A 22,888-nucleotide genomic window follows, 5' to 3' on the forward strand; every position below is an offset into this window, starting at 1 on the left:
AGCAAGGTACTTTACCTAGATTGCTCCAGTAAAAACCCAACTGTATAAATGGGTAATTGTATGTAAAAATAATGTGATATCTTGTAACAATTGTAAGTCGCCCTGGATAAGGGCGTCTGCTAAGAAATTGATAATAATAATAATAATAATGTATTCTCCGTACACCTTACATTATGCATAAATATAAATCTGCACATTAGGCATTATGGTCAGAAGTTTTGCATCAAAGTAGAATTAACATATGTTGCTTCAAAGAATGAAACCTGCTGAATGATTGAATTACATACCGTTTTGTCTAAAATTAAATCCTGTACTACTATTATGGCTTCTGGTACTCTTTTATGATATACTTTTGTAATTTATTTGGTAACATGATACATAAAATACTAAAATTATGTCCATATCGGTTTTTTTTGTTGTTGTTTAATTATGTCTCAATCCTAAAATTCTAGGTGATGCTAAACTTTTGGCCGTAGCTGTACAGCACAGCAGTAAAATCAAATAAGTAATCTAGCGCACTTTCTTTTTTACTTTGACAGGCTACCCGCAAAACAAAACGAATCATGGTGCTGTATTACACATACTGTACAATGCTAAAACATGTTTAGCACTTTTATTTTACCGTAGCCTACCTAGACAAAACAGATTATGGTGCCACATTAACACGTTATGACACTACAGAAATAAATCTTTTTTTTTTTTTTTTTAATGTACATAGAAAACCGTGTAGCATATGGGTGGCTACAAGTAACACATATCCTACCTGCTGGTATAAGTCAAACTATTAACTTTTTGCAAAAAGCAATTAAAGACTTCAAATTCAGAATATTGTAGTCCACAGCTTGCATTTCAAACCAGTGGAGTCCATCAGTATTTCTGAAAGCGTCTTGCCCCTTTGATCTAAAGACTATGCAGTGTTCCCAGATTGGTAGAAAGTTCCTGTTATTTTGTGCAACAAGTGCTTCAGAATGATGTAATTATACCCCTGTGAGCCAAAATAATTTTACTCAGGGGCATATAGAGGAGTTGATACAAGAGAGGTTGGAGGGGATGCTGGAGCCATCAGAAAACTTGCCAAATCAGCATTTGGTTTGTCGGGTTGAACAAGGAGTTAAGGGTAATTAATCTGGCAAATGAAGTACAAAGAAAGACCCCAAAAAGGTTTTTATTTCAGATACTGATGCTAGCGATACTGGAATAGGAGCTGTCCTGTCACAAGAAGAGGGGTGTGAACGAGTAGTTGCCTATGCAAGCCGTGTTCATACTAAGAAAGAGCGATGGTCTGCTAAAGACAAGCAGGAACTATTGCCAATGGTAACATTTATACAGTACTTCCGGCATTACCTTTTAGGCAAAGAGTTTGTTCTACACACAGGCCACAGTTCATTGAGGTGGTTACACAACTTTAAACAATTGGAAGGAGAGCTTGCACAATGGATGGAACGTCTGGCTTCTTTTCAGTATTGTATTATACACAGACCAGGAAGACTGCACCAGAATGCAGATGCCCTGTCGAGGGACCCTACTGTAGGTGAAGGAGGGGAGTCCTGGGACGCAGAGTCTGCAGTCTCGCTGGAAGTGGTTGCAGCGAACATGACTGGATCGATAGAACAGGAGTGGGACTTGGAAAAAGCCCAGAAGGAAGATCCAGATGTTGTTCTGCTACGTCAGTGGAATAGAAAATAGAACAGAAACAGGGGCTGAGACTTTGGAGTTTGTAGGTATGTGGGACCAAGTACAGGTTCAAGATCAACTGCTGGTAAGGGTACCTCTGCCCCCATCCAAATTCGACTCCAGGTATGCAGGTGGTTCTCACCAGGTCGTTGGCGCCTCTGTACTCAAGATGTTCCATAATGACATAACGGGAGGCCATTTAGACACAGAGAAATTACAGGGAAAGGTAAGAACTCTGTTCTTCTGGCTAGGGTGGTGTAGAGAATGCTTGCAGTGTGCTTCTAGGAAAGCCCCAGGTAAGGCTCCTTATGCACCATTATGCACATCTAAAACTTCTAGACCCATGGAACTTATAGCTTTAGACATTTTGGGCCCCCTTCCTGTCACCACTAATGGGAACAAGTATATTTTAATAGTTGCTGATTATTTTTCAAAATGGACAGAAGCTTTTCCACTTCCTAATCAAGAGGCAATTACGGTGGCTAGGGTATTAGTAGAACAAGTAATTTGTTGTTTTGGGACCCCAAGATCTATGCATATGGACCAGGGGAGAAATGTTGAATCTATTTTGTTCGGGGAAATGTGTAGATTATTAGAAATTAATAAATCTAGGACCTACCCCTACCATCCACAATCGGATGGACTTGTCGAACAATTTAACCTCAATTTAACCAATTTTACTGCTATGTTATCTCTATTTATAAATTCCAACCAAACTAACTGGGATGAAATTTTGCCTTATTTAATGATGGCATACAGGAGCAGTGTTCAATCTGGTACTAGGTTTACTCCATATAGAGTACTATTTGGATGAGAAATAACTCTCCCCATTGATGTATTGCTAAATTTGAAACCCTCAGAAGAGTATGAATTTTGTAGTGAATATGTTTCTAGACCGGCTGAGGGTCTACAAACAGTTACAGAACCAGGAAAAAGCATCAGGCCATCAAATGGAGGTCTATGACTTTAAATATTACTCAGTGGGTGAATTGGTTTGGGTTAAAGAACAAGCATGAAAAAGAAGGGGTTGTCCTAAATTACAAAGAAGGTTTAAAGGCCCATTTAAGGTTGTGAAAGGGTATCTGATGTATTGTACAGGATTAAACGAGAAGGGGGTGATCAAGTGTTGGTCGTACATTTTAATCGATTGAAACCTTACACCAAATAACTATTTTTCAGGTTCTGTGTCTGAAACCACAAGTGATGTGATAATTCCCCCCCCCCCCCTGCCCCCAGAGCAGACCATCCCTGGAAACCAGCCCCCAGGTTTTGGTGCCGCTTGGGTCCACCGGCGCTGACCTAACCCTCCTAGACACGACCTAGGGAATGGACCCCAAAGACCCCCCTCTGCCGTGGGCAATATTGGACAAGCCTTGGCTGGACCTAGTACTGTGTCACCGACGTGGGCACGAGACTATGTACTTTCTTAATGGGGATGTCGGGGTGCATCCTTTTTTATAAGGAGTATCTAAAGTGGTATAAAACAATGTTATTCAGAAATACTAACAAAGAAGGGGATTTATCTGCTAAAGATAGGAAGGTGAGCTTGAGTGCAGTCCCTAGCCTAAAATGTTACAAATTAGTTTTCAATTTCATTTTAAACTAGGATGAGTATAGCTTTTTTTATTGATTTCTTAATTGTTCTCTGCAGTGCTTCCTGCTGCACTGTATTCTATTTTCTTTATTTATTTATTTTCTTATTTAGCCTTGCTGCTTGAAGCAATTTTTTTTTTTTTTCCTCTGAAACCGTTTGGCCTTCTCAGTCCTGTTCTCTTGCAGTACACTGCTGAGATTCGATGCAACTCAGTGGAGGGGGAGCTTCTTTTTCAAAAGGTGTGAATGTGAAAATACCTCACAAAAGCAGTTTTCAACCCAATGACATGACTCATTAAAATGAAGGAGAAAATGGGTGAAACTCCTTGATGCTATTTGTCCTTCCTAGATACCACTCAAGAGAATATACCAGTATGTCCAATCTGGATACAGCTATTATCAAGAACATGTGAGTCATATTGCTTCAGCAGCTTACAGTTATAGCAGAATCTGTACTGGAACCCTCACAGTCCATTACTTATCATCATATATCCCTTCATTTTCCCAGTACAGCATAAAACATGAGTGTTAAGAGTTTTTATAAGGTGTTAATCCAAGTTATTTAAATGTATACATTTAAATTATCTTTGTGTGTTAGCAGTGCTGACAAAGAAATTAACCATATTATTGATTAAGTAAAATAAAGTATTTATAGACAGACCCTTGTCCTTTCAAAAAAAGTAACCAACATCTCATTGTATTTGAACTTGCCTTGTATTCTCAATTTTGTTGCTATGCTTTTGCATCCCTGCTTCTCCGCTCCACTCCACTCCTCCACTGTTGCAGTAGCTCCAGCGTTGCAACCATGCAGCAAAATGTATTCATGATTGTTATTGCAAACTTACTGGAAATCTTTGTTCCAATGTTACTCCACTGCTATTTCTACTTTCAGTAAATGTATTTATCAGTATAATGTCTATGGATTATAAATAATATGACTTTGTTGGATGAGGCCAATTATAATACACAGCTGCTAACACAGCCTTGCTACTAGTCTGGCTTTAACAAATGTTTATATAGCACAATTCTGTGGACAGCTCAATTTTAAGGTCTTTCTGGACTGATCACAAAATCGCCCAGGATTTTGCTCTTAATCTGGCTGTGCTGGGTCAAACTTGATTGTGAATGCACAAATGCCTTTGCCTCAAGCTAATCTTGATAATGATGACAAATAATTTGAACAAATAAGGTTGATTGTTCCTGATTACTCTCAAACCACCCTAAAGCAGTATTTGAGTAAACAGACAATACATTAGCCATGGTATAGATTAAAAGGTATTTCAATTTAAGTAATTCTGATGTGTCAATTCTTGTATTAGCCACGTGTTATCTGGTCCTTAATACTTGAGTGGCTGCACTCAGACTTTTAAACATTTCAATATAAACAAATCACAATGGGCTCGATTCTCAAAGCTATTTACTCCAAATAGTCATCAGCGCAGTTTTTATCTGAAAGAAAAAAAACACCAACTATAATTCTAAAATGAGAAACAAAACCTTTTAGTATCTAAAAACATTGTGCTGATGACAATTTAGAGTTAATAGCTTTGAGAGTGTAATCCAACATGGTGAACCAAGATGAAATCAGAATACCAAATAATCCGATTGTTATAGTAGTCCAGATACTTCAGTTTTAATACTTCGTATAAACACAAAGCATGTACATTTTTAATCATCATCTGTTAATCAGATTGAAATATAAATTGCTCATTTGCACTGTTATTGCTAAAAGTTAATTCAATTGGGCCCTTTATATGTGCTTTAGAAGTAATATGGGCCAAATTGATTATTGCAGCTAAAGCTGCTGAGCTCAGCACTGAGTTCAGACACACCCTCTGAAGCAGCAAGAACATAATTAGCTTTTCTTTTTATTTACATTTCTTTTTCAATGTGAACATTTTCTTTATACTTTCTCTGGTCTTAAATGTGTCTAAAATAAATGGCACAAGTAAAACATATATAGACAAAAGTTTATTTACACCATACAACATTTTAAATATTTTATACAGGACTGCAGTCAAGAAAGCTAATTGAAGCTTTCGAGTGAAGCCTACAGTAATAAAGATGTGAAATATATTATTCATATAAAAGTGAGTATTACCTTTATTGCATTTACAGCAATGAAGAATGTAGCTCAACAAACATTCATTTAAATGACAGAAAAAACGTTGCTTTTTATATTATAAAGTAAAAAGTATAGTAATGGCCAAACAGACTGTTATAAACTTTAAAAACCTGCATAAATATATACATTGTGCTTCAGGGTGAAGTTCCTGAAAAACTAAACCCAATGAAGCTGTTACAACATGAACCATTGCTTGAGGTTTTATCTAGAAAGATTACCTTACCAACTCATTCCACAGGTACTTAAAAACATGATGGTAATTATTGTACACCTGGTTGTCTCACTAAGTACATCAGTGAGAATACATGAAAACACTGACCTTTACTTATTGGCACATTATGTCCCTGCCACACTTATAAAGTCCAGATATGTATGTCAGGCTGCAAAAAGTCTTTCATGTTGTCAGTGCAAGCAAACTGGTCTCTTAAACCTCTGTTTGAAAATCTCCTTCTTGGACATCTAAAGGTAAGCTAATACACTTTTCCCATTCTGCAGGTGTCATTTCTAATGAATCCTTTGCATCTGTCTCTAATGCATTCATTGTAGCGTAATTCTGATATTCACAAGGGGTACTGTAACTATCCCATGGATTCTTGTTTGGCGTTGCCTTTTCCTGTAAACAGAAGCAGAAAAAGAGAAGCAGAAATAATACAGTGTGTTGCTTTGGTGCCCTTTTTGTATCCGTCATTTTTTTTTTATCCCATTTTATTCTCACTGATAGTCCCTTGAGGTAATCTAACATGTTTATGGAAAGGCGCTCTGATATGCCTTAGTCCAAAGGAATGCATTAAGGATGCTAATCGTGTCCACAAATAGTTTTGGTGCACTGTACCTTAGAAAGAAAGATAAAAAAAAAACATGGTTATCAGTTCTGTTACAAATGCCCTTGCAGTGGTTACCAAGCAACGAGAGCTAAATTACATTTAAAGAAAGATTGAAATTTGGGTGAAAATGAAGAGGTACAGTGCTGCAAGTGAATGAAGGCAATAACTTTAAAATGACTTACACTTAGATGCCCTCGCCTATGCCCAGAAGATAAGGTCCATGATTTTCCACTCTTTAAAAGGAATTATGATATCAAGCATCAGAAAGATTTTAAAAATAAAATGAATATATATATATATATATATATATATATATATATATATATATATATATATATATATATATATATAGTTTAAATACTGGGAAATATCAATCAAAGGCTTACATTATATGTTACAGTAAATAAAGTTGCACATAAAGTGTTACAGTAAATGAAGTTGCATACAAAATGTAGCAGGGCTTCAGTTTTGTTTTATGATATATAAGAAGATGTGCCATACTTTTAAATTAAAACATAGTGTATTTGATTTGTTTACTCCCTTAAGATATCAGCCTTCTTAAATGCTGAACAGGAGTAGATAATGGGGTGTGTAAATCCCAAGGTTGTCTCCCAAGGGTTAACTGCAATACAATTAATGATCTTTTTAAATGTTATTAATCTTCTATACCTTATATACAGCTCACCTTAGATTTTTGTTATTAATAACTGAAGGTAATGTTTACCTTGAGTTATGCCCTTTATATCCAAAATGTCGATGATATAAAATTAAGCATATCACAGAGTCTGTACCGTAAGCTCTTAAAATAAAAAAAGCTTATTTTTGCTATCAAGGGGAGCTTAGTGACATGACTAACTCTGATGTATTGTTAGTGAATATAGCTGTTACTGAAAAGCTGCCTTGTAATGTGGTTGGACAGCCATGTAACCCTGTCTGCCTGCAGCACCATTTCCTTGCAGTCTTTTTAAAAGCTACATCCTGCCAGGTAACATTTTGTATTCAGGCTATTCTTTGAATGAATACATTAGTGGGCTCCCTACTAATCCCTTCAATCCCCAAGATAACCGTGTTATGCAAGTAACCAATATTATACAGGAAAAAAGAGATGTCTTAATTCACTGGTAATGATTTTTTTTCAGCAGCTTCCAGTTACTCACCATACTGCCCATATTTGGTATATCTTGAAATCGGTCCAAAGTTTGAAATTTCTGATTGAGTTCCTGGAACAGCTCCATGTGCCGTTTTCTTGTGTGCATTACTTTCTAAAAATGTAAAAATTTGAATAATTTAATTAACAGTGTCAATGTCATTGTTTATATTTTGTTATATATAATACACTCAAACCTCCAACAAGACATTTCCTCCTGTTTCTGAAGACCATCTTAAGATGGTCTCTGCAGTGGTTGTTATGGGCAGGTTTGACTTACAAAAGTTGGATACTAGTTACATCCACATCAGGAAGGTTCCTCCCACTAGCAGAGAATGAGTAAAATCGACCTTTATGCTTTTTTAAAAAAAAAAAAACAGACTTTGTATGCCATTGAAAAAAGTCTAATTTAGCGAAACCCCTTTATCATATTCAACATGCAACAAAACCATGGTTACCAACATTCCAAATGAAATAATGTTTGGTCACAGCTGAGTTATACATTTAAAAATGCTCTCAAATAAACCGTAGTAAATGCAGCATATAAAAGTGTATTACACAGACCTACACAAACAAGAGATGATTTTAAATGATTGTTTTTGGTAAGCAAAAAATAGCGAGTGGTTTTACCGACTTTTATCGTATATAAATTTATTTCAGTAGCAAGCCTAGTTATAGTACATTGTCTAGTCATAATGTTAATTTACAAAATGGTGGCATTTTTAGCAGCACATTTGATGTCTCCTTAAATATCAATTAGTAATGAGGCTGTTAGGGTAATTATGTTTGGGTTATGTTGACATTGCTGCTGAATACATCACATGCAAATGACTATAAATTAATAAACAATTGCTTAACGACAGAAAACAGATCACTGTTGCTTCTGGTTAAGAGTCCAGAGCCCTAACCACTACCCCACACTGCTGCCCCATTCTCCACACTGCTGCCCCAATGAGGTGCACTGCCACTGATCTTTGAAAATTCCATTAGCATCAAACAATTTAGGATGGGACACGTTACCCCTGACAAACATAGTACAGAAAGGCCACACTGCATACAGAATGTTTAGCTACTAGGGCTGTCAATCAGTTAACTTCTGCAATTAACGCGTTGATTTTTTGGGAGATTAATTTTTTTAATGCATGTTAATCGCACTCTTGTCTTGTTCCTCTTAGCATCCCGTAATTCATTTCTTGCAGCACCATTTTAGTGCATGCCAGGACTGAATGACTGTAGTCATCGTTTGAATATAAAATGAGTCACAAAACCGCATTAATGTAGCAAAGCACTCAAATTGAAGGACTTGTGAATGGGAAGTTTATTTTTTTCTTAACTTTTTGATGGTCCATTGGATAGAAAGAGGGTTACTTGTATCTACTGTCAAAGTGAGTTCCAGTATCACTGAAGTGCATCTAGTCTGCAGTACCACCTGCGTGCTAAACATGCTTTCACTTCTCAAAATACACTCTTGTAGTTTTTCTGCTACAGACAACAATACAACAACAAATTAAACCTGTCAGTTTCGACAGAGTACTCTTTTAGAAATTGAATCAAGATAAATATGATACTATAAGTTTAACCAGTGCTATTGGATAGCTACCGACTGCAGACCCGTTAACATTGTAGATATTTTTTATTTCAATAATCACATTTATTTTAAACAATATTATTTACAATTATGGAGGATATAACCGTTACTCAGTGAATGTATTGCAGAGGATAATTGCAGAGGGTAATTGCTTCTCATCAACTTAAGACTCCAATTAATTTCATGAGTCTTCCTCTCCTTTCTCAAATGCACAAACCCGCTGCATTGAAAGAATCCATTCCCAACATAGGAGGCTTGTTGCTAGAGAGCTGACATCACTGCCCTGTGACTTGCTAGTGCATTGCTGCCACAAGTGAACACCTCATTGGCTAAAATAAAAACTGCAGCTAAGTATATTGTATATTGCAGATAAGGCGTGCGCAGTTAGACTGAAGTTTACATGTTTCCATGTTTAGACTGTAAAAATGGGGAGCCAACTCCGGGACTGCGATATATCCAAACCCGCAGTATAGCGAAGGTCGATAATAATAGCTTCAGTAATAAAACAAACTTGAATGAGATGGATGCAGTAATTGTATCTATTAAATATGCAATTAAACCAAGATTAACTGAGATTATTTCTTTTAATCGCTTGACAGCCCTAGTAGCTACATGATATATTGTTAATGACAACAAAAGCAACCCTTGCTGGAGGTTCCAATATTTGGTATTGTGGTTTGCAGGAAATCAAAGTCAATGAAACATGGAAACATGTAAACTTCAATATTTGCAACAATATGTTAAAATTTAAGATGTCACTATAATGATCATACTCACTTCAAAGTCCAAGTCAGAATAGCGTGACTTTCTTCTCTATTAAAAATAATGAAAAGAAATGTAATTATGCTCAATACAAGAAAAGAATGACAACAAATATATTAACAAGTGTTGAATTAATTCATTAAGGACACATTGAAACAGCTTTGTGTTCCAGTAAATCAAATTTAAAGTTCATAGATGCTAAAAAACAAAAATGTGTACTCACCTCCAAAGAACTCATGGATATTGTAGATCCAGTTTCGCTTCTTGATAAGCCTGCATTTTCTTCCATTTCTGCAAGAAAGTTTTTTACTGCTGTTCGCGGTTCAAACTGTATGTTTTGCATTTGTTCCTGTGCAGCAAATTGCTGATTTAAATTCATATTAATATGATCCATTACAGGAGCATTAATATTGAATTCGGGATTCACTTTATAATGCATTAACCTTTCGTGTGGTAAAGTGTCCATGCCAATATTTAATTTGCTTTCATCTTTCATCAGAGACTGAGCATTTGCTGAGCCTCTTGGCATCACAATGTAGTCACTCTCCATCATCTGGCCTTGTGGATGCATCAGCTCTGCGTCTCCTGCCCTCAGGTTATCGTCAGTGCATAGATAAACAGTTCGTCTCAAATCGCTGCTGCTATCGTTGATGCACTGGTCAGTCCGTTCGTTCATACCAATGGGCATATGAAGTCCTGATGGTTGCTGGATGAGAACTTTGGAGATGAAGTTTCCCGGCAAGTTTGAATAGCTCATGCCTTCTGGACCCTTTTCATCTTCATCATCATTCAAAGAAATCCTGGAGAGTGTTCCTGTTATTGTGGCAGCCCTGCATGGTCCCAGATCTTTGTGGAGAACTGACAAGTGAAAAATAATATTCATGTTTATAACAGGACAATAAATCATTATTGAATGGAAACCCCAACAGGAGTAACACAGAGCTATAGGGTGTTGGTATTAAGATCATTACAGGCCCTGTTAACTAGCTTTTTATTATAAGCACAGCAAAAGCCTTAACGAGTCAATGGGATTTCCAGACTAAATTACTACAGTGGATGGTAAATAAATCTGTAGAAATCAGTGCCCTCCCACTGAAGTATTCTATATGTCTAACAACTTTTTGACTAATTTTACCAATTGCTTGCATCCTTACATAAACACAGGGAGTACTGCACTCTTTAATTTTCATGTTCAGTAAGCCAAGCAGAAATGCACTGGGGCACAATTATTTGTTAGTTAATGCAAGGGCAGTTTCTACACAACACAAGACAAGATATTACAGACAAGCTCCAGTAACCAGGACATAGCTATGGATCTGGGTAATTACAAAGTTAATGAATATTTAAAAAACATTAGCACTAAGTATCAAAATCACTCAGTTTTAAAGGAAATTGCACATAAAAAACTTTCATAATCAGATATAATTGACTCTGGAGTTATTTCTGCAGTATGCGAGTGGATTTATACTCTCAGCCTGGAATACCTAACAGAACTGGAAATGCAAAATAATGTGTAGATAATTAGTAAATAGTTTCTGTAAATAAAGTGAATTAAGAGAAAATACAAAAAATATATTTTTTTGATTAAGCTACATTTTGTACATAATCAAATTAGCTCGATACCATCACTGTATAAAATTTCAAATGTATTGGAAAAAAAAGGCTCCAGATGTACATGGGTTAGAAATGCTTTCAAGTTCACAAGCAATAGTTTGGTGCAGTTTCCTTTGAACTGAAGGAGGGGAACATACTGTAGTTCAGTACAATCCATTTGCCATTGTTTACTCTGTTAAAGGGTACATCAGCACTACATGAAAAATAAAACAAACTATCCCACCTTGCTGTTCCGAATGTATTTGGTCATTGTATAATAATCCCTATGCCCCTAAACATCGGCATAATGCCACACTGCTATGTCCAAAATCACTGTTCTTGAGCATCTCTTCTGAGCCAAAAAACATGACTTCCGCATGTACCCTCACATGTGCTCTGAAACATACCGGCACATGCCCAGTGAAGCGTTGTATAAACTATATTACCTCCGTGTGGAAACACTCTAGTCTGTGTGACAAACATGGTCCGTCTAACTTTCCATAAGGAAGGAACTTGTACCTGTCTTTCACACTGTACATGTTTCCTTCGCATGTTATATTTTGATGTATTATTATGATTAATGTTGCATTCAATAAAAAAAAAAAAAATATGAAAGTCTGTGCTGTGTAAGTGGTTGCGGGAAAAAGAAAACCCAAGACAGTTGTTCTTATTTCCAACTAATGAAAGGAACTACCCACAATTATAGCAGCACTGTGTTATTTCAGTATACATCCCCAAAGTCTTAGATATAGCTCCAGCTGATTCAGAATGTTTGCAGAATGGACACGTATCAAACAAACTAGCAAATAAGATTCGGAAAAAATGTATTTCCTTTCGGAATGAGGTCTTTGAGAATGATCTGTCTCTAAAAAAATAAATATTGCATTTTTTTCATCCTTCATATTTGATTTTTATTTGCATTTCCTGACACAATGCATACACAATCGTCTACACTCTGTTGAGTGGGAAAGTCGAATTCGGCCACAAATTCCATCTCCCTGATGTTTAAATATTGTCTGGCATTATTTCGGATGTTCCCTGTGTACCGTCACACTGTGTTGCCGAGGAAAATTTGAATTTAAACTGTTAATGACACAACTTCGATATGGCAGTGGAACGGTATGTTTTTCTTTCCGTTTGTAGAGTTTTGCTTGCCATTGTAACTGTGTCTGGGTGTTTTTGTTATCAGACACCTTGGGGTATACAGAAATAACAAAAACAGACCCAGTTACAATGACAAGCAAAAATCTACAAATGGAAAGAAAAACATACCGCTCCACTGCCACAAGCTGTGGGGATTTACAGGCTGAACTGGAACCACGAACGTTATTATAATGGAACCTCACGCCGTATAGTAAATTATGCATCATGTGCGCTTTCATTGTTAAATATCGACGTTGTGTCATTAACAGTTTAAATTCAAATTTCTCTCAGCAACACAATGTGACTGTACACAGGGAACCTTTGAAGTAATGCCAGACAATATTTCAACATCAGATTGTTCAGAAACTGATAGGGAGATGGAATTTGTTGCCGAATTCAACTTTCTCACTACACGGTGTGTAGATGATTGTGCATGTATTGCGTCAGGAAATGCAAATGAAAACCAAATACGAAGGATGAAAAAATGCAATATTAATTTTTTTAGGTCGGATCATCCTCAAAGACCTCATTCCAAAAGGAAATACATCACTTCTGAATCTCCTCTGCTAGTTTGTTTGATACGTGTCCATTCTGAAAACATTCTGAATCAGCTGGAGCTATTACCTAAGACTTTGGGGTCGTACAGTATATTGAAATAACACAGTGCTGCTATAATTGTGGGTAGGTCCCTTCATTAGTTGGAAATGAGAACAACTCTGTCTTGGTTTTCTTTACCCCGGCAACCACTTACACAGCACATACATTCATTTTTAAAAAATGTTTTATTGAATACAACATTAATCATAATAATACATCAAAATACAACATGTGAAAGAAACTTATACAGTGTGAAAGATGTCTAATAGACAAAACGAAAGCAGGTACAAGTTCCTTCCTTATGGAAAATTAGACGGACCATGTTTGTCACACAGACTAGTGTGTTTCCACACGGAGGTAATATAGCTTACACAACGCTTCATTGGGCATGCGGTGGTACATCTGACAGTACACGAGGAAGTCAAGTTATTTGGTTCAGAAGAGATGCTCCAGAAGAATGATTTTGGACATTGGCAGTGCGTCATTATGCAAATTTTTGGTTGCATACGGATTATTATACAATGACCAAATATTCGGAACTGCTGATGTACCCTTTAAGGCATGGTGTCAGCTGACCACAGGGTGCAAGAAACCCTGCTTGGTTACATCATCACCATAGCAACAAGAATGTGTATCACAAAAATAGCAGAAGAAAATCGACAGCAATTGCTACGAGGTGTTTCACATTTTAACTCAACCAAGGCCTTGTTTTGCAGTCTACATTAAACAGCATGCTGTTAAAATAAACCTCTTTGGTTTCTAACAGTCAACCAATATGTTTGACCTTCATGGTTTAGAACAGGCCTTACTCAAAAACAAATCTATAGAGAGATTCGATCTAATTCACTTTACTTAAGGCATCATGTGTAATAAACACAGTTTCTAGAGGGTTTAATTCCCAGAGCATTGAAAATGCAGTTAACGTGTTTGTTCTGTTTCAGCTTTGATATACAGTAAACATTATTTTTAAACAAACAGCAAGATACCAGCTATATACAAAAGTGTTTCAGTTTAAGCAGGTGTTTTGGATTGATTGTATCAATTCAGTTACATTTAGCAAGCAAATGATTCACTCATGATGCATGTTTTTTTTATCATGAATAATAAATGGACTTTAAAAAGGGATCACATATAACCAGCAACGACAACAGAAAAAAAAAATCACAGTAGTCCTGATAATGTAGCATAATGCTACAGTGGCTTAGCAGTGTCTATTGGTTCATTCAGTACGATTCTGTTATCATTAATGGAACATGTTATGACTGTTCTTCTTCTGTAATGTTGCAAATAATTGCAACTGCCCTTCTGTCCCCTAGTAAACTAATGGATATGGATTTAATCTGGCAAGGGAGGTTAATAGACCAATATGAGTGCAAATAAATACATAAATAAATACATATAATGTATCTGGATTGTTTGCAGCGTGCCAGTTGCTACAAATTTGTATGAACTATTTATTTATTTTTGTTACTGAAAACCCCAAGTATTTATAATTCAAGAGGTTACACAATGTCAGCCTTTTGGTTAAAAACTGAACGGACTTTAATGGCTGTCTACTATTTGAAATCTATATTAATTAGCACCTCATTTGTAAAAGTAAACCATGTGTGCCTTACCTGATCGACAAGCAATGTCCACATCTTTTTCAAAGTCTGTCTGTTGAGAGACAATACATTTATTATACTTATGCTTGTTATTTTATTTTTTTTTGTATATTGTAATTAAAAATCTTAAGAATTATGGTTGGTACTTTAAGCTACAATTGCTGAATGTGTTTTAAACACAGTTGTGAGTTTGCCATTTACTTAGTGATTATGTAATGTTATTTTGAATGTATGTAAAGCTTGCAAAATTATAATATTATTAACAGGTCACAGTGACAATGTGTGAGTGTGTTAACACGGAATGAAGAGACTGACATCTCATTTCAAAGGTAACTTAAAGAACATTACATTATTTTAGTAATCCAGGATATAAGATAAAAAACCAAGTGACAAACGTGATGAATAACTTAAATCAAATTACATTTTTCACTCCAGCCGAAAACTGTCTAAATTGGAGCCATTTGTTAAGCAGTATGTTTATAAACCGTCTTTAATTACAGTTCACCCAGAATGGGGTATGAAGAAGATAAACCCCACAGTAGTAATTCTTCATTTTAAGGAATCACTTCAGATTAAACAAAACCTCATAATAAATTAAGCAAAGAGGATAACACCAATTCAAGGTCACAAGAACACCTGCAAGAAATGGTTATTTCATTAGTAATGTCTGAACATTACCCATGGTGTCTTATTGCCTTGTTTAAAATACAGAGAAAATAAGATTAGGGATTAGGAAATGTTTCTTATTGTATCCACTGTGTGGTCAAATCTACAAACTGTATATGCGACATCATCCAAATCTAGAATCATTTAAATAGCATAAACACCTTTTGTGATCTGTTTATATCTGGATGATTTTAAGGTAATGGTGTTATAAGTTTATATTCTTCATAACATACGCTGCTGCTAATGTTTCTCAAATACAAAGATGTGAAGTTTCTACGACTAAAGTAATTTCCTGAACTTTTCTTTAAAATACAGTAAATATGCAATTTGGTTTTGTAAAATTAACTTGAACTGGTTGCAATTCTTTTTCTTTTAAGTGCATTGTGAATAAAAGAATAAAGGTAAGACTAACCATGATCTGCGCATGCCCATTGGGAAAAGTACCAGCTGTATCAGCATTGATTGGATCTTGACAGTTCCTTAGTCTGCATCTGAATGCATCTTGGACCTGTAATAAAAATACATATATTTCATCACTTGAATTTAGTTGTGCATGAGAAATTGAACATAAGTATTAAACTCTCTCTGTGACAATAATTTAACCAGTGGCAGCTCGTCATAAGAGGGAAGGAGGCCACAGCAGGATGTAACTGCAGTGCACACAAGTACGCTTATTGTACTTATCTGAACAAGTCTTTCTGTCAGGTCAGTCTTGAAACAAATGAGAGCACATAAACTAATACCAGTTTACACCTGTAATTCCCCCCGTCTGAGTCAAGCCCCAACCCCCCCCCCCCCCACACACACACCCACACCCCCCCCCCCCCCCCACACCCCCACACCCACACACGTTTACCTTAAGGTTTTGTTGTTTAGCCTCCCCACTTATTAAAGTCAGGAGCCGCTACCGAACTTAACTGTCCAGCACAACACAAAAAGTGTAGCTTTTTCTAAATGCTTATACTGTATGTACAGTGGATATATACAGTATATGCTGCAGAGGAAGAGTGTAGCAACAGTAGACCAAGAGAAAGAGGATAGTGTGGTTGGTCCCATGCACCGTGGGATACTGTTACTAAGGTTACCCATTGGTACAACAATTGAATGCATCTTGCAATCTACAGATTTACAAAATGACATCTCATGTTATTATTCTTATTCTTATTCTTATTTATTTCTTAGACGCCCTTATCCAGGGCGACTTATAATTGTTACATGTTATCACATTATTTTTACATACAATTACCCATTTATACAGTTGGGTTTTTCCTGGAGCAATCTAGGTAAAGTACCTTGTTGCCTTTACAAAGAGCCTGGCAACAGAAACACCATGCCAGTCAAGGGAACATTGTTACAGTTAATGCCCTGTATTTACTCTTACCTCTTTTCTGAGGATACAGTGGACCATGACGATAACAAATCCTTGTAATGAATCAAACACTGCAAAGAGTATCTGAAACAGTATGGATCGTTTATCTGTCATTGCCAGGACTGCTGACATCCAGGTTAGCGCGAGGAGCGGCAACACCACACACGAACTCCACAGGGATGCCCTGAGCAAACAGGAAAGAATAATAATTTAAAAAAAAGATTACTGAATTAGGCTTGTATAAGCCACTCATGTAAAGACTTAACTCAGTGCTGAGAATTACTCAACAACTTATAAGAGAGACAATAGCCACAATGAACTTGGTGGGTTAAACAGAAAAAAAGGTTTTATGTTGTTAAATGTTATTTGTATGAGAGCCAAAAAGATTCTTCCCAAGTTTGTTGGTTTGCTTGAGGCCCGAAAGACTGAGTCCCCCACAACACTTGGGCATTGGGGGGGGGTTCAGCCTAAAGGTCCATTATGAAGGAGAAAAACAAACAAGTGCCTAAGCGTATGTTAAGACATGTTGATTTGGAGCTTACTTCAAAAATTCTTTAGGACCTGTACAGTAATTCGTGCAAAATAACGCACACCTTGTATAAAAATGCACTCTGTGTATAACGTTCCCTGTGTATGACTTGCAAACCTGAACAAGTTTGGATTACCTCACTGTATAGTGTGGACCTCATCTCTTATATACTACCCTGTAACATCATAAAATTGTATTACCCTGTGCACCTGTATTTAACACACAGAAATGTGTGTGTGTGCGCATTATATTTCAAAGATTATGGTATGTTTGGGTTGGTAATTACGGTAGATAGAATCATTGTGACAGTACATGCACGTGACATTTCTTTTTCACCATTATACCTGGTTTTCCAGTGCAAAATGTTCTATGATAAACTGCATCAGTCTATTTTTAGCCATATTCCCTGCTTGGCTAGCTATTTGAATTCCCTAATGTTATTTAAAAAATCAAATAGTGTATATAACTGCCAATACAAGAGACTTACATGGCGTTGCTGGCAGTAGTAGCAGATAAAGCTGTTGTTGAAACAACTCCGCATTTGGCACACTTTAATGTTAAACCTGCATGGGGCTCGCTCATCTGCCTGTAAATAATACAACATAAAAATAGAGCAAAATGTTGGCATGCTAGCAAAATTTGAAGTGAAGTCCCAAATCAGATTATGCCTTTTAACAGACAGATGCACTATTATACCACACTACTGTAAGCATTCCCATCATGAACTGATACTACCAAAGGAATAGCACAGCTATTGTATTTCTTCAATGCGCTTTGGTGTTCATTTTACAGTAGCAAGGAGAAAATGCCTGATTTCCATTTAATAAACAAACAGCAGAACATAAAATACATGGTACATTATTTATATTTGCATTCTATCTACTTACCCTGCTCTGTGTTTCAATTTTTTATCTAAGATCCCGTCTCTGGATACAAGTTTATTGAAAACCAGAATGCCTATCACCATGTTGACCTGTGAAAGCAGAAATCAATTTTGTAACAATAGCCTACATAGTTGTTATTATTATTGGTATCTATTATTCATCTAGCTTACAGAGGTGATCTAGAAGACAACACATAAGAGCAACATATTCATTTAATAGCCAGAACATTACCAGAATGCTATCTTAAGAGAACACATATTGACATTGAACAATAATAGCATTGCAACATCAATAATTAAATTACTTTTTAAACTTGAAATAAACACTAACCAGTGGAAATGCACATTCAACCAGTGATATGTTTTGGTGAATGCCTCGATTTATATAATTTATATACTAAATATAAAAAAATTCTTATACATCTATTGGAATTTTCAATCTGCCCTTAGTTTTGTGACACTTAATCCCTGACACCTCTCTAGGGTGATACAGTGAGCCCTAAATACAGTAAACTGGCCCTTAAAAGTAATCCGTGCATTTTGTCTTTGTTACCTACTTACATTGCCATGGCAGCGTCAACAGCAGTAACCATCAAATATAACATATTTTACAGGATTTTTCTTTCTGTTTTACTGCCTAGGGTCATTCAGATTACTGCTTGCACTTAGTTTAATATATATATATTAAATTTAAAATATCACAACCACTCATCTAGAGTTAAACATGAACGATGTCCCAAACCACCATACATATATACCGGTATACAGTATACATTCTGTATTCATATCACCTACTAAGAAAAAATCCATGTTGGCTTATAGGCATACTCTAGATGACGGCTGATTTAATTCTCCCCTGAGTAGAGATGGAGATGACCTTTCCAGGTATTGTAGTGACTCTCCATCAGCTGTCACACTGAATTAAGTCTCCTTGAGTGTTGCAGTCGTCTTTGCCAATCTACAGGGGACATCTACATACCATGTTTTAGGTGCAGTTGATGTGAACTAGGTCACCACACACTAGTCACATTTCTTCATAAACAATACTGTTGTAATATCACTCCCTCACGGTCTGACATTTTTATGGTTTTCATGGCTTTTCTGTATTACCATCCAGTTGTTTTGTGTTGTCTGCTAGCTCTTAGGTCAATGCTGGTGCTGCTGGCTGTGGCATTTCATGTATATGATATAAAACAATGCTCTGACAATCCCTCTAGGGGTGATGTTTTCTCCTGGAATAGCCTTTCGGACCGCAGTGACCTCTTCTTGATTGTTGTCTAGAAAGCCGTCTACTTCCTGTTTTTCAGTCTACGATTGTCGCTAACAAACCCAACTCTGTTGCCTTTGCATTTTTGTCATAACAGTTTTTTCATCACTCATATTCTTTGAATGTTGTTTCTTCTGTCCTCTGTGGTTTCCTCTCATATCCACTATTATATTCTTCATCTCATTTTGTGGACATGCTGTAGTGTATTAAGACACATCCGCTTCCAGGGAACACTTCAAAACACTATTTAATTTCCTCTGGTTGTCTTTTTCTATATATCTATTCCCTGTTCAAAATGTTTTTTCCTCAGCATTATCAGTGGACAGTATCAACCCCACATAATTGCTTTTTTCCCCACAGTGGTTTTCCAATAACAGGAATATTGGCAACCATGTTGTCAACAACTCACAACACCACTCACAACATTGTCAAGTATTACTAACATATTAAAGTCCACAAAGAAAAAATGTACTGAGCTGTGATAACCAATAATGTATCTAGACAGCTCTGTCTACTGTCAGCAGTTTCAAAACTACCTCACTGGGCATATAAATCTAATTAGCTGCAACCTCAGACTGACCAATCAGGAGCTAGCTTACAAACCATCACTTAGTTAAATAAAAAAAATAAAAAAACAGGTTTATCACCAAGTTCTGACAAGTGTGTGGTACCTTTCTGTCAGCTGCTTGAGGATTTACCCTGTGCAGCAACAAAACTGGTTTATATTTCATCATCTGTCACTTTGGTTCTCAGTGCATGTTGAACAGTGATTACCATGTCAGTTTTCTTAGGAAGCAGGATGCTAACCATCAGGGAAACTGCTCCAGCAAGCTGTTTCAGGATAAAGCCTACCTAATATATGTGTCCATCTACTAGAGTTTTATCACTGCCTTCTTTTTAAATCACATTCCAGCCTATTTCTTACTTTATATCAGTGGTACTCACTATACAAGTGGTGATTCTTTCAGTCAATTCTGTACCAGGATCTTGTTCAAATTAGGTCTATAATTACTTTTAGAACATATAAGAACATAAGAAAGTTTACAAACGAGAGGAGGCCATTCGGCCCATCTTGCTCATTTGGTTGTTAGTAGCTTATTGATCCCAGAATCTCGTCAAGCAGCTTCTTGAAGGATCCCAGGGTGTCAGCTTCAACAACATTACAAAGGAGTTGGTTACAGACCCTCACAATTCTCTGTGTAAAAAAGTGCCTCCTATTTTCTGTTCTGAACCCCTTTATCTAATCTCCATTTGTGATCACTGGTCCTTGTTTCTTTTTCAGGCCAAAAAAGTCCCCTGGGTTGACTGTCAATACCTTTTAGAATTTTGAATGCTTGAATCAGATCAGTGTGTAGTCTTCTTTGTTCAAGACTGAATAGATTCAATACTTTTAGCATGTCTTTTAAACCTGGGATAATTCTGGTTGCTCTTCTTTGCACTCTTTCTAGAGTAGCAATATCCTTTTTGTAATGAGGTGACCAGAACTGAACACAATATTCTAGATGAGGTCTTATTAATGCATTGTAAAGTTTTAACATTACTTCCCTTGATTTAAATTCAACACTCCTCACAATATATCCGAGCATCTTGTTGGCCTTTTTTATAGCTTCCCCACATTGTCTAGATGAAGACATTTCTGAGTCAACATAAACTCCTAGGTCTTTTTCATAATTTCAGTATCTCCCATATGATATTTATAATGCACATTTGTATTGCCTGCGTGCAGTACCTTACACTTTTCTCTAAAAGTAGATTTTACTGGATTTTCACGGTTAAGCCCCTTGTGGCAGGAAGGGCAGAATTTTGATGGCCCAGGCAGCCTTGTCCTGTTTCCAGTATTATTTTTGTTAATAACTGTACAATCATTGCACATTCTGTGTTGCTGTGATTTAGTTTTGTTAAACATTTACACTGATGTGACAGTTTACATGAATTTAAACAAGAATGTATGGTCAACATTGCAAGGAGCATTATATTTCTATTTTAGTTTTACTCAGTTACACTTCAGCTTCTTAATGATAGTATGCCACCTGGAAGAGTAATTATATTATTAATGCCTGGTTACTTTTTACACCCCAAACTACTGGGCATTCAAAGCTGCAAAAATGATAAATTAAATTTTCTGCACATTATAATATCTCAAAGAAGGGGCTCCCGAGTGGCGCATCCCGTAAAGGCGCTCCGTGTGGAGTGCAGGATGTGCCATATAGTCTGGACATCGCGGGTTTGAGTCCAGACTATTCCTTTGCCGACCAAGGACGGGATAAAACAAACAAAAAAATATATATAAATATATATATATATATATATACTGTATATCAAAGAAGGTTTTAATTAAAGTTACAGCTGGCTTTAGGTGTTGACTGACAATAATCCATTCTCTGTTCTTAGAAACTTTTTTTTTTTCTCTCTACTTTTGATGACATATATGTTTACCAGGACAACAGCAGCTGCGGGTCCAACAAAGGCATATAAAAGTCCTCCTTCAAGAGACAGCCAGCAGCTGGAAAGAACACAAGGCATCAATAACTTACCCATAAAAATTAACACCGAACATTACATTAATGGTGAGGTACCAAGTACAGTATACAGTTATATTATCATCTACTGTCTGGGGAATTCTGCCATATGGAATAGTTCTACATGAAAAGGTTTACAGGAGAAGAAACTGCTGACAAAACATGCTTAATATATTCATATTTAATAGGAACACAAATCATAAGAAATTAGAGACCATAAAAGATACCTTAGTAGAAAACCTTGTTTAAGAAGTTGTGAATAAAGCAACTTGTAACCCTTTAACTATTCTATAAAATCACTCCTTTTCCCCAGCACTATAATTTAGTTTAAAGAGTTAGCTGACATTCACAGTAAGTGGCACTAAAAGGATGGCAAGTCCAGCGAATACAGAGCCTGCATATCTTAATATTGGTATGATGCTTGTAACATCTTTTCAGCATAAATACATTTCACAATGCTGAATCCACTATACATCAATACACGTTTTATTAAAAAAATAATAAAACACACCCAAAAAGACAGCAATCCATTAAATAAAGGTATCTGTGAGTGGTTTCACACACTAAATCACTGTAAACCCTTATAATTAATTTCAACAAAGATTATTATTTGCAGTTATTAAATAAGGCAGGCTATCTATCCCTGTCTGGCAGTACGCAACCCATGCCTGTGTGCTAAAAAAAATAATCTTAATCTCCTGTCCCTTTGAGGTCCCTTATTAACTTCCTAGTCAACACAGATCCTGTCTGTGCTTTGTCATACACTGAAAACCTGTCTGGGTTCTCCGTGCTTGTGTTGAAGAGTTATGGGCCTGAGGCAGTTGACTGTGTTCCAGATGTCTCAAAACAACTTTCCCCCCTACTAAATACCTCTTTCTTGCAAAAACAACCACAATGTCTCTTAATATTCTGTCCATACCATTTCAGTCTATTTGTGCGCTCAGAAATTAATAATTTAGAATTTGAACCTGTCCTTATATAAACAACGCAACCCGAAAAATATTG

At 36.3% G+C, this 22,888-nt stretch overlaps 1 protein-coding gene across 3 annotated transcripts in view; it reads right to left on the reverse strand.

Annotated features, from left to right (window-relative positions):
- Positions 1 to 5,122: 5,122 nt before the first annotated feature.
- LOC117402972 (adhesion G protein-coupled receptor B3-like) overlaps positions 5,123 to 22,888 on the reverse strand; it is a 212,880-nt gene continuing 195,114 nt past the window's right edge. For 2 of the 3 annotated variants that reach the window (XM_034004726.3, XM_034004724.3), the window contains 11 exons: positions 21,801 to 21,867; positions 18,102 to 18,187; positions 17,702 to 17,800; positions 16,698 to 16,869; positions 15,729 to 15,824; positions 14,663 to 14,702; positions 9,937 to 10,571; positions 9,729 to 9,764; positions 7,374 to 7,478; positions 6,399 to 6,449; positions 5,123 to 6,005 (listed from right to left, as the gene is read on the reverse strand). In XM_034004726.3, coding sequence (XP_033860617.1) covers positions 5,817 to 6,005; positions 6,399 to 6,449; positions 7,374 to 7,478; positions 9,729 to 9,764; positions 9,937 to 10,571; positions 14,663 to 14,702; positions 15,729 to 15,824; positions 16,698 to 16,869; positions 17,702 to 17,800; positions 18,102 to 18,187; positions 21,801 to 21,867 — 1,576 coding nt within the window. In that variant the 3' untranslated portion in view covers positions 5,123 to 5,816. The remainder of the gene's footprint in view (positions 6,006 to 6,398; positions 6,450 to 7,373; positions 7,479 to 9,728; positions 9,765 to 9,936; positions 10,572 to 14,662; positions 14,703 to 15,728; positions 15,825 to 16,697; positions 16,870 to 17,701; positions 17,801 to 18,101; positions 18,188 to 21,800; positions 21,868 to 22,888) is intronic. The other variant, XM_034004725.3, reaches the window with a different exon arrangement.

Source organism: Acipenser ruthenus, chromosome 5 (genome assembly GCF_902713425.1).
Source record: "Acipenser ruthenus chromosome 5, fAciRut3.2 maternal haplotype, whole genome shotgun sequence".
NCBI classification, from domain to species: Eukaryota; Metazoa; Chordata; class Actinopteri; order Acipenseriformes; family Acipenseridae; genus Acipenser; species Acipenser ruthenus.